The sequence below is a fragment of the Sarcophilus harrisii genome, chromosome 1 (genome assembly GCF_902635505.1).
Source record: "Sarcophilus harrisii chromosome 1, mSarHar1.11, whole genome shotgun sequence".
In the NCBI taxonomy this organism is placed as follows: Eukaryota; Metazoa; Chordata; class Mammalia; order Dasyuromorphia; family Dasyuridae; genus Sarcophilus; species Sarcophilus harrisii.
This window is the reverse complement of record NC_045426.1, coordinates 588016472-588032751: the sequence shown is the minus strand read 5'-3', so window position 1 is coordinate 588032751 and position 16280 is coordinate 588016472. Positions and strand designations below refer to the sequence as shown.

Here is a 16280-nt window from a genome sequence, read left to right as displayed (position 1 = left end):
AATGTGCTTCCTGTCAACTGGAAACAGAGTGCTTTTAATATTTAACTTAATTTAATAGTTTAATTAATATATTTAATATTAATATTGAAGAAATATTACCATACTATTGTGAAAACAGCAAACATGAAAACTTTGGCATCCCTAAAAACCTACTTAGAATAATATTAGGGTCATTATATAAAAATCACATATATACACATATGTATACACACATCTACAAGTACATATATATGTAAATGCATGCAAATATCTTTTTGGTGTTTCTGTTGCTGCTGCTTCTGCTCTTATTGCTGTTGTTATTGTGTTGTTTCAGTTATATTCAACTCTTTATGACTCCATTTGGGTTTTTATTGCAAAAATATTAGAATGGTTCACCATTTCTTTCTCCAGCTCATTTGACAGATGACAAAACTGAGGCAAAAAGTGTTGTGACTTGCCCAAGTGTCACAGAGCTAATAAGTATGTGATGCTATATTTGAACTCAGGCTTCCCTGACTCAAGCTCAGTGTCTTATTCACTGCATCACATAGCTGCCCAAAATATATATTTATCATTATCTATTAAATAAACTACATAATCAATAGATTTCATTCTCATTTGCTATTGTTGTGTGTCTAAAGGTAAGGAGAATATAATAAATTAAAAATTAATGGCATTATATAGATAATAGATTTCTTAATAAGTCCTGCAAGACTGCATTCTTCACACAATCATTCACAGAATATAAAACACAAACAGTTGGTCACTTATGCAGATATTATCATGTCTCAAATTATATTATTTTCTTTCCTGTTTTTGAAAGTTTTATGTATGATTTTGTTACAAAATATTTACCTTGAATAAAAATTGTGAACATATCTTGTTCAATAATATTTAGCTGTTTGCAGATACTATGTTCTTAGGTATCTGAGTCTAAATTTATTGAGTCATTGGTAAGGGACCATCATTATCTATCTTATCATTCTTATAAATCCTAATATAAGATTAAAAATAATATGAATTACCAGAGGTGAAAATCAAGTGTAGTAACCAATGTATTTGTAAAAAATAAGGAAAGTGATATGCCTTGTAGAATTTGGGGGATTGGTAGGAGGAGAGTACAAACGTTTTTTAAATGTTTGTATTACAAATTTTCATCTTCAGAACTCAACAGTGTTAACAGGAATCCTTAAAGAAGTCTTCCACATCCTGTCAGAGTAATATAATTCCTGCCTTGCATCTATCCAGTTCAGTTTCCCTTCTTGGCTATGTGCATAAGAGTTGGTAACATATCACTGCTGTCAAGTTTCAGAACAGTTTCTTGTCTAATCTTTTCACTTCTCCAGATCTTTGATTCTGTACCTGTTAGAATGTATTGCTTACATTTCTAGTTCTTGTGTTTATCTCACATCCAGTCTTACCATCTGCTTTATTGCTTTTTCTACAGAAAAGTAAGGTGTTAACATTGGCCAGCTCCTTTCCTTCAATAATACTCCATTTCTTTCTTCCTTTCTATCTTCACTCTTTATTAGATTTTATTTTATTTTCATTTCTATTGATATTAACTCCACTAGAGAGGGGCATGATATGTAGTAACAATAATTATGTAGCATTTAATATGTGCCAGGCACTACGCTAAGCACCATAAAATTATTCCATTTGATCCTCACAATAATTCTGGGAGTTAGGTACTATTATTATCTACATATTACGAAGGAAACTGAAGCAGAATTTTTTTAAATGACTTGCCCAAGATCATATAGTTAGTATCTTAAACTGGATTTGAAATCAGGTTTTCCTAATGCCAAAGCAGTACTATATCTACTGTGCCATTTAGTTTCCTTTATTGAATTAAAAAAAAAAAAACAGCTTTGTGATCCACTGAGTTTAAATTCTGTTTGTGGCAACTAATAGCTTTGTGAACAGGGGATATGCTACTTAACATCTCATTGTCCCAAACAACTTTGTAAGACTATGAATTATAGAAGAGTTATGTAATTTGATATGGCCAGACATAAAATGCATGTCAGAAAGTTCTTCATACAAATAAAAATCACAAATATTGTTCTGAATTTTGCTGAAGGGTAAAAACTCCTACCTGAGATGTTAAAATAATATGAATATTTTTCTATTTGTTACTAATTTACGAGATCTGAATTTTTGGATTATCATGGTTTTTTGGGCTGAGATAATTAGAAATTTCACTTAAAAGTGCTGAGAATAAATCAGGATTTGTTACATAGTAAGGAAATTGCTTGGGCAATCATATAATCTACTCTTGTGATGCTACTTTTAAGAGAAATTGTCAGCTGTACTCAAAAAGAAGACTCAATACAAATAATCTAACTTAGATATAGATAAATGGGGACTATTTAAAGTCTTAGTTCTTTTGACTTTATTAGCTCTAGAAGCTCTTTATCCTGACTGAATTCTCTTGATTTACTTAAAATTACAATGGAATAGGAATCATAGGACTTGAGATTTAATCTTACCTTGACCATTTACATGAATGGCCATATTTTAAAACTGATTTTTTTTTTTTAATTTAATAGCCTTTTATTTACAGATTATATGCATGGATAACTTTACAGCGTTAACAATTGCCAAACCTCTTGTTCCAATTTTTCACCTCTTACCCCCCATCCCCTCCCCTAGATGGCAGGATGACCAGTAGATGTAAAACTGATTGTTAATGAGACTGTGGTTGACCCAGATGATTTCAAACTCCAAAGTTCTGTTATTCTGCAGTCATTTAACTTTTCTGTCTCTCAGCTTTTTGAAATTATAAAATAAGGATTGGACAATTGGGGTGGCACAGTGGACAGAATGCCAGGTTTGGAGTCAGGAAGACTCATCTTCCTGAATACAAATCCAGTCTCAGAGATAATTACTATTTAATATTTTTTTTTTTTTGCCTCAATTTCTTCATTGCCAAATGGAGAAGGAAATGGCAAACCATTCCTTTATCTCTGCCAAGAAAATCACCAATGGTGTCACAAAGAATCAGACATGAATGAATAACAACAAAAAGAACAAAAATAAGGATTTTGGTAAATATTATATACTTTAACTGCTATGTATAGTAAAAAAATTAACTAAAAAGGGATAGCAACAATTGCAAAAAATAAAATATTTTGATTGCATGAAATTAAAACACTTTTGCAGAAACAAAATTAATGAATACAGAGTAAGAAAGGGAATGTGGGGAAAATATTTATAACAAACTTCTTAAATTAAGTTTGGTGTCTGAGATATATAGGTTATGAGAAGAAATATATAAACCCCCAAACTTTACCCCAATAGATATATAATCAAGAAATATAAACAAGCCATTCTCAAAAGAAGTGAAAACTATTAAAATCTCTATGAAATAATACTCAAAAATTACTACCAATAAAATGGAAATAAAAACTATTAAGTTTTTGCTTTACACTCATTAAATTAGGATAAAAGACAAAAAGATGTGAATAATCAAGGTTGGAAAGGCCATGGCAAGATAGAAACATTAGTAAATTCTTAGTGAAGCAGTGTATTAGTATAACTATTCTAGAAAATAATTTGCTATTTAGAAATTTAGAAAAGTAGCTAAAATGCCCATATCATTTGACTCAGAGATTCTTTTACTAATTTTATCCTCCAAAAGAAATCATTGATGAGAAGAAAGTCTTTATATAATCCCAAATATTTACAGCAGTTTTTTTTTTTTTTTTTTTGGTGAGAACAAAGAACTGGAAACAAACAAAATATAGGATCATAGTGTGATCCTAAACATATTGTGGCAAATTAAAGTAATGAAATTTTACTATGTTGAATGAAATGACTAATATTATAAGTACAGAGAAACATAGAAAAATTATCATGAAGTGATCCAAAATGAAGTAAGCAGATTAAAAACTACTCCCTATGTAATGATAATATCTATTGTCAGTTACAAGTGAACTGACTTCTCATGACCCTCTAGACCATACTGTCCAATGGATTTTCTTGACAAAAACATAGAATGATTTTCCAGGTACTTCTCTAGTAAATTATGGTAAACAAAGGTTAAGGTATTTCTCCAAAATCACATTAATAGTAGGTTAGTATTGATTTGAACTAAGGTCTTCCTGACTCCAGAGTTCTCTCCTCTGAGCCACTTAGCTGTCTCCTAACAGAATAACTGTATCAGTGTAATGGAAAGAGCACATACCACAAAACACTTAAAATGAATGTTGTAAAATTCTTTAAAAAGAAAAAAAAAACAACACTTCTACATCCACAGGTATGTAATGCTATATGTATATTGTGATTAAAAAATATTCATCAATTTTGTTGATTTTTCCTCTCTTGTTAAAAAATACATTGTTATAAAGGATGAGGAATAATAAGGGTGGGGAATTAGATCACAGACAAATAAAAAATATGAAAAAACTGTTTACAAAAAAAAGGAAATTGGGATCTTAGCTGAGAAGATAGGTAAGATCCTTGAGTCTCAAAGTCTGTTATTCTAAGTCATTTAAATTCTTTGTCTTCACCTTTTAAAAAAAATATAATATCTGCCATGCATTATTGGAAGATCAAATAAGATAATATATCTTGAAGATATTTTGAAAAATTTATCAGACTTACTTTTGGAAATTGACCATTTAAAATATGAAAGAAAGACCTATTAGTTATATTCCATGAGTCACTATCTAGTCACTACCTTTAGGTCTGACTAAACCTCTTGCATAGTAATTATATGATAATGGATGTCAGAAAACAAAATTAATCCTCTATTTATTATCATTAGCTTGTACCAACATCACATGTTTTAATTAGAATTAAGAGCTTGCAAAATCAAGGGGGTGAAGTCCTCTTTCCCTAGTAATATATTAACTTAATATTATTGTTCTTTTTGTCCCATTACCTATACTTTAAGCTCCTTGAGGAAAAAGCTCATTTCTTACAGATCTATGTTTATCATTAATGTCCTGAAAGACTTTTTATTTCCCTTGGAGGAAGGGGAAAGCAAATGGTATTGGTGGAATCTTTATCTGTGATTTTTTAGGGGTGAGAAACTGTTTTGAGGGAGACTGTTAGATTTCTCCTTCTTCCATTCTTAAACCCTTTAGAATTTCCTAACCTTGAGAGTTTAAATGACTTTTCTCAAAGCTATATAGACTACATATTCTAGTTTTCCTTACTGTCTTTGTACTATGTCTGATTTTAAACATAGCATACATTTACTAAATGTTTGTTAAATTAATCAATGACTAAATTAGTCATTTAATCAATATGGGCAAAAGTTCAATGAACTATATTTTTAAAATAGCAATGAGTGTTTCATCTAAAGCTTTTAATATTTGAAACCTGTGATCTTATTTTTTAAATATATTTTGATAACTATTTCAATATGTTTCCTTTAAAAATTTAAATATTTAATTATATGCATTTAAATGTATTATTCTGATAACACTTCATAAGGCTTCTCCAGATTGTCAAAAGGGTTTATGATAAAAAAAAAAGTTTAAAACTTCTGATGTAAAATAATGACAGGGACTGGATAAAATATCTCTGAAGCTATTAGAAAATAATATTAATTCATTTAGAATTTGAAGTCTACCTAGAGATGACTCTCAGTCCACCACACTTATAATATATTTGAATCATCCCACTGACAACAGGACAAATTGAAATAAACTATAAACCTAAAGGTATTGTTCATGTGAGTATTTATTGGTGGCACAGTGGATAGAGCACTGGACCTAGAGCCAGGAAGACTCATCTTCCTAAATTCAAAATCTGGCCTTAGACACTAGTCATGTGACCCTGAGCAACTCCCTTAACCCTCATTCCCTCAGATTGTTTAGCTGTAAAATAAGCTGAAGAATAGCTAGCTATTAACACATTCCAAACACATAGTACATATAAACATTCAAAAATAACATTAGTTTGTTTACTACTAGAATTTTAAGACTCAGAGAAAGGTAGAAATCATTTAACTGAACCAGAAGGGGAGCTAAAGAAAATGCATGATACCTAGTATTTTCAAGTCCCTTTCTTTCTTTTCCAAATTCAGTGCAATAAGAGAAGTCCATCAGCAGGCATGAAATAAACAGGAATGTGAAATAGCTGCAAAAAAAATGCAATTTATGTCTCTCGACTTCATGAAATTTTTTTTTTTTTAGTTTCACAGGATGAAAACACAGAATGTCACCATGGTGGCCTCACTCACATCTTTTTTACTAAAAAGAATTATTTTCCTCTTTATTCTGTTGGAAAGCTTACATGAGGAAAATGTAATGAATTAAAAATAAATTTTAAAAAATTAAGGGAGTACTGGTTCCAGGAAAATAGAAGTATTGCCAAGGAAAGATAATGTCAAGTCTGGGTGGGGGTGGGGGGTCTGGTGCCAAGCAAAGCTGGGGGCTGTTCAATCAGCTCTATCTGTGCTCTATCAGTGTCTACACTCCAGCCAAATCCAGAGAAAACAAGGGAGTCAAAGATTCAGGTCAATAAGCTTATAGGCGATTTGCACAAACAGCTCCTCCAGCAAGGTAAAAAACAAAGTCATATTGGCTTTTCTTTCTTATTCTCTCTCTTTGAACTCCCTGGTCCAAACACACACTGGAAATGTCAATGTTATATGCAAGAATTTAAAGAGCTGAGCTTCTTAATCCCGTTAAGGGGAAAAAAAAAAGGAAGAACAAAGTTGCTTGTAAAGATCTCCTTATTGAGCTCAAAGTGATTATGGCATAGCTAGCTGCTGCCTTCTGCTGATCCTGCTTCTAGTTGCCAAAGCATCAGAGGAGGTAAAAACATGTCATTAAAAGCACCACTGAGGAGAAAAGAAATGCCATTGATTGAAAGGGGTTTCTGAAACATGCCTAAACTTACTTTTTGATGTATGATGGAAAAATAAAATAGCAAGCATGTTGACAACAGATCAAGGTGAAAAGCAAGCAGTGAGTAGTTCCTAACCATAGTCCAGAGAGAATGATGGGAAAGGAATACACAAGGTTTCCTTGATCACTAAGGGTTTAAGAGGTCTTATGGATGTTTGTTATGATAGCTTTACACAAGCCATAGGGAGAAAAAAAGGAAATGTCTCTCTCCTCTGCTATTTCTCTGCAACTACTTTCTATATCCAGAACATAACTACAAAACTATGTTCTCTGGTTCTGGGTAAGAATGTTACACTAGCAAAATATATAAATACAATAAGGAAAAAGACATTCTGTTTTGATTCTGCTTCTCTAGTCAACAGAGGATGGGAACAACCTGGAAATCCCCCACTTGGTCATTGAGAATTGAAGATGTAAGAGAAATGAGATTCCCAAATTGCTAATCCAGAAACTGCATTGAGTTACAGATGGAGTCCCCTCAAGCTCTTGGATAAAAGGACAAATTCATTGGATTGGTATCTAGAAAGAATGGAAGAAGATAGGACAACACTCATCATCTCCATATCAGCTAAGTCCCATAATAAGCTTTAGCTCTTTTTAAATTATTTAGTTTGGGGACTAATACAGGGTGTTGATTGGTGTATCAAATACTTTCAAATCAAAACATACAGGAAAAAGCATGTGAATTATAAGATGTTTTGCTAAAAGGATTAATCCCATAGTAGGACAAATAAAATTTTGAGTGTCTTCCCCTTTAAACTATTTTTGTCAGAGAAAAATCAAAATAAATACACTGTAGTTGATCGTGACCAAGAATATTATTCAAAATCAATATATTTTAGGCACTATTTATTCACTGTATAAAGCCTCAGTTATTCAAATGAGTCAAAGTTGCCAAGCTTTCCAGATTGTTTCTTATTAACCCTTTAAATAAAGGCTTTATAAAATATCAAAGGTTTACTTTTTGGGGGGGAGAAAAAAGGGGTTGTTTTTTAAATGTATGTCTGACTATACTAAACAAAAATATTAACTATTATTATATGTTTTCTCAGTAGGCTAGGAAACATTATTTTGAACTGGATATGCTTAAGATACATTAGATGTAGATGTAGATCATAGAGTCTGTCTAGAATGAACTCCATGATAGCCCCCTTTATAACATACTGATGCATCTGGTGGGCTATCAAGGTACAGGTAGATCTTTGTGTATCATTATTCACATATAATACCAGGGAAGACTATTTCTTCAAGGTCTAAATTATTATTAAGTGCCTATAAATGTGTATCTTCATACCACTACTATTCCAATACAAGAACTGTCTACTGCTTACATGAGCTACAACATTTAGATAGAGGTTTCTATTTTCCCATCAAATTATCGAATTGTCCTATCTTCTAAATCTTTATTTTTCCCTTTTGCCCACTGAAAGAGCATTTTTGGAATTTGTCACTATTTGCAACTGCCATTGGCACCACCATTATTGATCATTCTCTCTCTTTCCTCTTCTCTCTACTTTAACTTTTTTTTGTCCTTGTTCCTAATTGATTAGCCTACATTTTTCATATCTTTAAAACAAAAAGTTGATCTTTTAGAGGCAACAACAAATTAGAGTACTCTTTTCCTCCCCTATGTCAGGATAACCAACTACAGAATACCAAGTATAATAATTGGATTTTAATGGATTACATGGCTACTTTTGCAGGAAATGCTTCTTTGCTACCAACAGGTATTTAAGGGGGAGTATGGAGATATAATTTTTGTTTTTACAGAAAAGTTTCTTATCTTCTGATCCATGAACTTAAAATAAAAGATAAAACAAAATTATAACTATTTCAAAACAATTGGCTTCTTTTGTAAATATTTATATTTTATTCCATGGATTTTAAGACTTTATGTTCTTAGAAGGGTTCATCTATGGGCTTCACAAAACTACATGCTATAAGAGATTTAAGAACCTTTGCTTTAGAAACATTTCAAGAAGCTTGTGAGATAGTCTACACACAGAAGAGGATTTTTACTGCATTTCCTTTTTATTTGTCTTAATTTTTCTTTTTGAAGGTTCAAAAAAGTATAATCTATACAAGTCTCCTGGGATTTGAGGGTAAAAATAGTCTCCACTTAAGCTTTTCTGTGTCCTTTAGGATGTTATGATATCCAGCATATCACCCATCATCCTTTCCATTTTTCCAAACTAAAGAGCTCCTTTCTCCCTGCAATTTTTGTATCATTTTTCTTCTTCCCAAGACAAACATGTCATCTTAATTGCTTTTATTGTAAGATACAAAAACAACAACAACAAAAAAAAACTGTATTCTGTAATGCAGATGGGAGTGCTTCATATAAGTATAGTATGGTATTATTTGCTGGTATATCAATATCCTTCCTGAGAATGTGTAATGCTTTATTTGCCTTTTTAGCTATAACACTTGAAGATCATGTCTTCAGGAAAAAAAAAACCTACAATGACACCTAAGTCACATTTATGGATAAATACTGTTGATCTCAAAGTCAATTATCCTAAATGTAGTTTGGATTATTATTTCCAAAAACCATGACCTTTCAGTTAATAGTAAAAAAATCTCATCTTCTACTTTTCTGCCTCCTTCCACAACTTTATAACACCTACTTTTCTATATTGCATCAATAAGTTATAATTCTACTATGGTCCTTCACATGAATACCTCACTCCCAGACCACCACCCTCACTTTTTATCCTTTATTTAAGTACTGTCTTTCCCTATTAGAATGTAAATTCATGGAAAACAAGGACTATATTTATTTCTGTTTGTAGTCTTTGTGCTTGTATTAGTGCAAAGAAAATAGTAAGTGTTTTATAAGTGCTTTATTTGTTTTTTTTTAAATCATGTGATTTACCCCTGTAGGATTTTTTTTATTGTCTATTTCTTTCAAAGAAGTACTTAATTACCCTTACAATTGTCTGAGATAATTCAGATATTTCTGGGTTCTAAGAGGGATTTCTGTGTTACTACAGTATGGATTAAAGGGGTAAGCTTCTGCATACAGTTTTATAGATTACCTAATGTTGTTTCCATTATTTTCAGCCAAAATTATTAAGGGAGGAAAAAAAAAGCACTTTGAGCCCAAGTTCAATTTGATTGCAACTTGCTTTCCACTTATAAATGACATTTGATCATGAAATTCTGTTTCATTTTAATAAGCAGAATAGACTAAAGATGTTCACATAGTTTTTGAGGTCACAAGAAAAATGTTTTTTCTATAAGATGTTATTTAGTTATTTAGAAGCTACCTGGCCTGTATACATGTATGTGTGTGTGTGTGTATGTGTGTGTCTGTAGTAAAATCTAAATCACATCATTCCATGATTTTAAAAACTTTGATATCTGGATAAAAGAGCTAATTTTATCCAAAGAATTGTCAGGATAAAAGGATCTATCTATTGCTCTGTCTATTTTTCTATCTGACTTTACCATCTTGGCTCTACCTCCCATCTATCTATCTACTTCTCTATCTATTTATCCACTATTAACACAGATTTATATGCACAAATACATTTTACATATATTTATACACATATCTGTATATGTGAATGTATATGTATAAATATATTCACATACATGCATATATTTGTACATGGAAAGAGACACAAAGAGCCAGAGACAGATAGAGCCAGAGAAATAGAGTGTACCTTCGATCTGCATAACCTTGTGAATTTGGCAGCACAAGAATCATTAGCTCCATTTTCTTGATAAAGAGAATAGTTTTTAAAATCTTTGATTGGCCTGATAATAAAATCTTGTTCATTTTAAAGACTTATTTTCTAATTCTCAATTCTCTTTTAATGTAAACCATGTTTCATAATGACTGGCATGCATGCTAATATTTCAGATGACAAAAGAGATGGAAGAGATGGCTAATACCCTAGATGATAGTCAAGATTCAAAATGACATGGTAATCTTGGTGAATATTATTCAATATAGTGGCCAATAAAAATCAGTGATATTCTAGGTTGTATCAAGGTGTCCCAGTATAGGGAGTAAGGTGGAGGGCATAGACCTAATATATTCAACTCATATTACTAATATATTAATATGCTAATCTGGGGGAGAAACATTTAATGAAGACCATTTTTAGTAATAACAGTTGTAATAATTCATGCTGATGGAGCACTTTAGGACTTTTAAAATGCTATACATATATGGATGTATACATATAAATTTTTATTTTGTTTTATCCAAAAATAACCCAATTAGGTAGATACTATTATTATCACCATTTCCTTGATGAAGATCCTAAAAACTGAGAGATATCAAAGTACTTGCCTAGATTCCCCCAGCCAGTAAGTTGAATGACTCAGAATTAGATCTTCCTGACTCTAAAAGCAACTCTATTCACTTCACTATCTAATTTACTGGTAAGGTGAAGAATATCTACATGTAGTTAATATGTAGAAAAAAATAATGGTTTGGGGATCATGCAATATGAAGACTTTAAGGTACAGAATATTTTTCCTAAAAAAGACATGACCAAGGTAATATATGATAACTATCTGTCTTGAAGAAAAGAGATTGGATTTGGAAAAAGATTAATCTAAAAGCAATGGGCAGAAGTTATTTTGGGATTGGATATAAGGGAAATTTCTTAAAAATCCAAATAACTAACTAAAATATAATAGGTTGCCTTAGAAGGTCATGAATTTGTCCTTCATTCATGGTTTGGATGGTATATTGTAGAAGACAATTTTTAATTAAGTATGTGTTAGCCCAGAGAAGACTCAAAATTTCTTTGAATTTTAAATTATGTAATTTTCTAAGGATGTAATCCAAGAAAAAAATACAGTAAAAATGTTTGTCTCACCTTTCAATCCATAAATTACCTAAAATATTGCTTTACAATGAAATTACAATAGAATAATTTTAATTCTTTTTAAACTAATTATTTGTGTAACTTAATTAAAACCAAACTGAATTGAGAATTTGGACTACCTGATATTTTAAAAGTATTTTTATTAAAGATCTTAAAATTCACCCAGTTTAACAAACCAAGGATGATGGATTTCCTATATATGGGGAAATCTATCTAAAGAGTAAAGATTTTCTAAGCAATAATGCCCCTTTATACTTCCTTTGAATTTTTTGATCAAGAATAAATGAGAATATATTCCAAGTTTCATCTTTCTACTTTTGAATTCGCTGTTATTCCCAAATTATGGAACTATAAAAATAGGACTTTTGTTACAAAACTATTATTGTCATAATGAACAATCTTTTAAGTAGTCACAAGTGAGATCAAATGTTCTTTGTAGAGTACTTTTGGAAAGTTTCATGAATTAATTGCCCCACTCTAAAATGCCTTCATACAAATTAATAATCATTTAAGTCAAATTTATTGAGTGAATCAATGAACATAATGCTCCTTTGGTGCTTAATCTAATGTCTTTTCTCAGTTTTCAATGACAGCAAACTATATGCAGTTCTAATACATAAATTAAAGGGACAAAAACTTCACTTTTAAATTTTTCTTATTTTAAAAATATTTTCATATCTTTAGTGTAAAAGATGTTATAGCATAAAATTTACAACATGGTAGTGTTTATGCTTGAAATAAATTCAATGTTAAAAAAAAATGAGAAATGCTTTTCTAACGCTTTGCCTTTCCTCTCTTACTTTGATACTTGGGCCAAAATTCCCATTCTATTACATGCTACTGAGAAATACTCTCCAAGGTACAATCAAGGAATACATGGTAAAGTCCCCAAACCACCATGATTTTTCTGGGGCTAGGTGTTAGACAAACAGTTTCCTACAATCCATTTAGAAATGTAAGCTGTGATTCTCCTCCAACAACATTCATGTGAGTAGGTATGGTTTAGGCTTCTTCTATTTATATTTCTAGGACTGCTGATTATATGTATATATAATATGTATGTATATATATTTATTTATAACATATATGAAATACATAACATATGTGTATATCTACATACACTCAAGACAGTAATATGTATAAAAAAAGATACTTAAGTACTTCTTGTTAAATCAGTGACAGAGTATCAGGGAAATATCTGCTTTTCTCTTCCTCTTGATGGACTATCGCTCTCTCAGAAACTAAATCAATATCAAATTTGCTAATGAAATTCATGAATAACTCAAAATAATTTCTCTGCTCAAGAAATTCATAAAATAGTAACATACATATACATTTTCTATTTCTGTCTTTCCCATTATACATGTGTACACACACACACACACATATTCTCTCTCTCTCTGTCCCTCTCTCTCTTTCTCTCTCTCAACAATGCCTAGGAAACAGCTGTGGAAAAACACCAGCTAATCTAAGTTACACAAGAGGGTTAAATTGGGCAGAAATTCTATAAAAAATTAAAGCACCATTTGAAAAAAGCAAACAGGCACTGATATTGATAGACAGGTGGGTGGTTAGGAACAAGCATAGACCTAATGTACCTCCAGGGCTAATATTTTAGATAATCAAAGGAACATCTAGAATTATGCAAGATATTGCTTTGCTCTGACCACTGATTATCTACAAAATAAAATCAAGTGTTGCCATTTAATGCCATTCCCTGAAACATCAATTTTCCCAAAATGAGTTCAGGTAGAAGAGAAATCATGGATTTACTGTAGTTATTTTGTCACCTTACATCTGGCGATCAATTTCAAAGTGCTTCCTAGAAAAATGTAATGTTTAAACTACTACCATGTTCTTCATTCTTTCCACCCCCAAAACAAAGTCTATATTAATCTTAGAAAACCTTCAGACACTTCTTCCAATCACAGTATTTATTTGTGAAACTTTTTTTTTTTTTGCAGACACAATTGACCTTATTCATGCTTCACTTTTACTTCCCAAAACTATAAAATATGTCTGAGCAAATGGGCTCTCAAAAACTGTACTTCACCCGACCATTACTCTGTATTGATTACCTTTATTACAAAAGTATTCCACTTCTTCACAGCTCAGATTTTCAGGCCCAAATTCTGTGGAAAAGCTTTCCTCCAATGGAAAGTCTCCTTTAAGGATGATGTCATTTCCCTCAGAGAGACATTCTTCCTCTTCATCATCGACAGCATCTTCAAGGGGCCCTTGAAAAAGAATCAGGGACACTGTACCAACAATATCTAACAGAAAATAGTGAAATACAAATACTTATAAGCAAAGGTACTGTGAAGAAAGCATCCTTCCACAGAATGGTTCCATGTATGAGAACCACACAAGGAGATACCAAATGCTTATTTAAAAAAAAAAAAAAAAGAAAAGAAAGAAAGCCATGTTTACCTATGAAAAGAAATAGGTTGAAGTTACAAGGTCTGAGGTTACCATATAGACAGCCATCTTCATCAAGTTCCCCTCCCACATCCAAGTCTTAATTTTTAGTTATCTCCTGAAGAGCAAAACCTGTGTGCAATTTATGTTCATTTGTTAAAATTAACTGTCTGGTAAAGCGTACAAGTCTCTTTTACACAGTTGTACAATTTTACCTGAGATTTTAATAAAGATTTAAAGTAATTGAATGCATTTTAATTGAACTGAGATTTTAATAAAGTCTATACTTTAAAAAATCCATCTTAAGAGTGGATGCTGAGAAAAGATTTCATTATACATATTTGAGGCTCTAAGAAAAATTACATATTTCTCTCCCTGATGAAAGCATAACCCCATTCATAATTAATTGAATTTTTTTCTGAAATGAAAAGTAGTTTTCTAATGAAAAAATGTAATTTGTATTTATGCGATAGTTTTTCAGGAATAAAAATACAACTCCTATACACTGAATAACAGTGAGGTGCATGACATTAATGGCCCTATTTCATTGAATGGAGAGGGAGGGCTATAGTTGTTAAGATGGCCTTGAAGTGGACTATATGGAAATATCATGAGATTTATTGTGAATTTCTGACTGCTTCTAAAGAATCTGGGGAGTCAGGCTCAGCCTTCTAAGAAGATTTCTGAATTTCCTGCCACAGAAGCAATGCACCATGCATTTTATCCACAGAACACAATTATAATAATGTGTACTAATTATTTCTCTTTCTAGCAGTCTCATAGGGAGGCTCCCTAATGAAAGAAAGGATGGAATGTCTCTCCTTGGAACAAACCTGAAGTATTATGAATTCAGTCAGATATTCAAGTCTACAAGCATTTATTAAGCACTTAGTATCTACTATACACAGTACTATGTGCTTTAAATATAAAGAGATATTTTGTTTTGCTTTTTTAAAATACCTTTCTTCACAAAACAGAAAGAAACATTTTACAGACTGTGAATATGTGCACAAGCTGATACAATAAAACTTGTGATCATATATAATCTGTGTCTTCCCAATCTCATTATGATATTCAGAGAATCAAATCATGATCCATAGGAAAATATTTTGTAAATCACAACTCACCATACAAATGGAAGGTTTAGCTATTTTCATCATCAGTATTATGACTATAACTAGATTCATTCAGAAAGTATAAAGTCAATTGCAAAGGATTCAGCCCATATTAACCGTTTTCCCTTAGTTAATTTCAAAATAAACAAACAGCTCATTAGTAGAAATAATTCCCTACCTTTATAAGGCCTCAGAAAAGACAGAAAAGTAGACCTGGAATTTAATCCAAGTCAGAGGTACAACATATTTTTTTTCCAATTTAATCATGCATAAAGTTTAAAAGCACACATTTCCTTTTATAATGTTTTTCTATTTACGATCTCTCACTTTTTCCCTCTCTTATAGAAGTGTTAAAATTCTCTTAACAATAAAATGTGGCTACTGCAGGAAAGATCCTGATTTAAAAAAAATTGCAATGATGAGATAATTTATATTTGATCATGTGAATTTAAACTTTATACTTTTAATTAAAAATTTTGCCTGGTGATAAAATAGGATAAAATTTCATTCATCATTCTCCCCTGCCCAAAAACTATGTACCAAAGTTGGTTAAAAAAACAAAAACTAGGGGCAGCTAGTTGGTGTAATGAATAGAGCACCAGCCCTGAAGTCAGGCAGGACCTGAGTTCAAATCTAGCCTCAGACACTTAATGCATTCTAGCTGTGTGACCCTGGGCAAGTCACTTAACCCAAATTGCCTCAGCAAATTAAAATAAGAAAAACTAAAAAACTAAACAAGCATGTAATGCATGCTATTTTTTGTTGTTCTAAAAATAATATCTAAATAGGTAACTTCTGAATAGTATAAATGACAGAAAAATGACATCTTCATTTTCGCTGGGTTTCCATTCAAGATATATTGAAAAAGTGGACTTCCACAAATCTTGCATGCAGAAAAACAATGAAATGCATATGGGGTGATATGTAAAAGAGCTCACAGCTAAACAGCAAAACAACAACAATAAAAACATGAAGCGCAAAGGACCTTAGAAATCTTGGTTTCAATTACTTTATCTTGTGGATAAGAAAAAAAAGTCTAATGATGTGCATAAGAT

At 31.4% G+C, this 16280-nt stretch overlaps 1 protein-coding gene across 2 annotated transcripts in view; it reads right to left on the bottom strand.

Annotated features, from left to right (window-relative positions):
* Positions 1 to 16280, bottom strand: part of ZFPM2 (zinc finger protein, FOG family member 2) — a 543440-nt gene that overhangs the window by 424601 nt on the left and 102559 nt on the right. Inside the window, exon 2 of one of the 2 annotated variants that reach the window (XM_023496449.2) lies at positions 13771 to 13929. The exons of the other annotated variant lie outside the window; for it this stretch is intronic. Coding sequence (XP_023352217.1) covers positions 13771 to 13929 — 159 coding nt within the window. The remainder of the gene's footprint in view (positions 1 to 13770; positions 13930 to 16280) is intronic. 2 annotated transcript variants of the gene reach the window in all.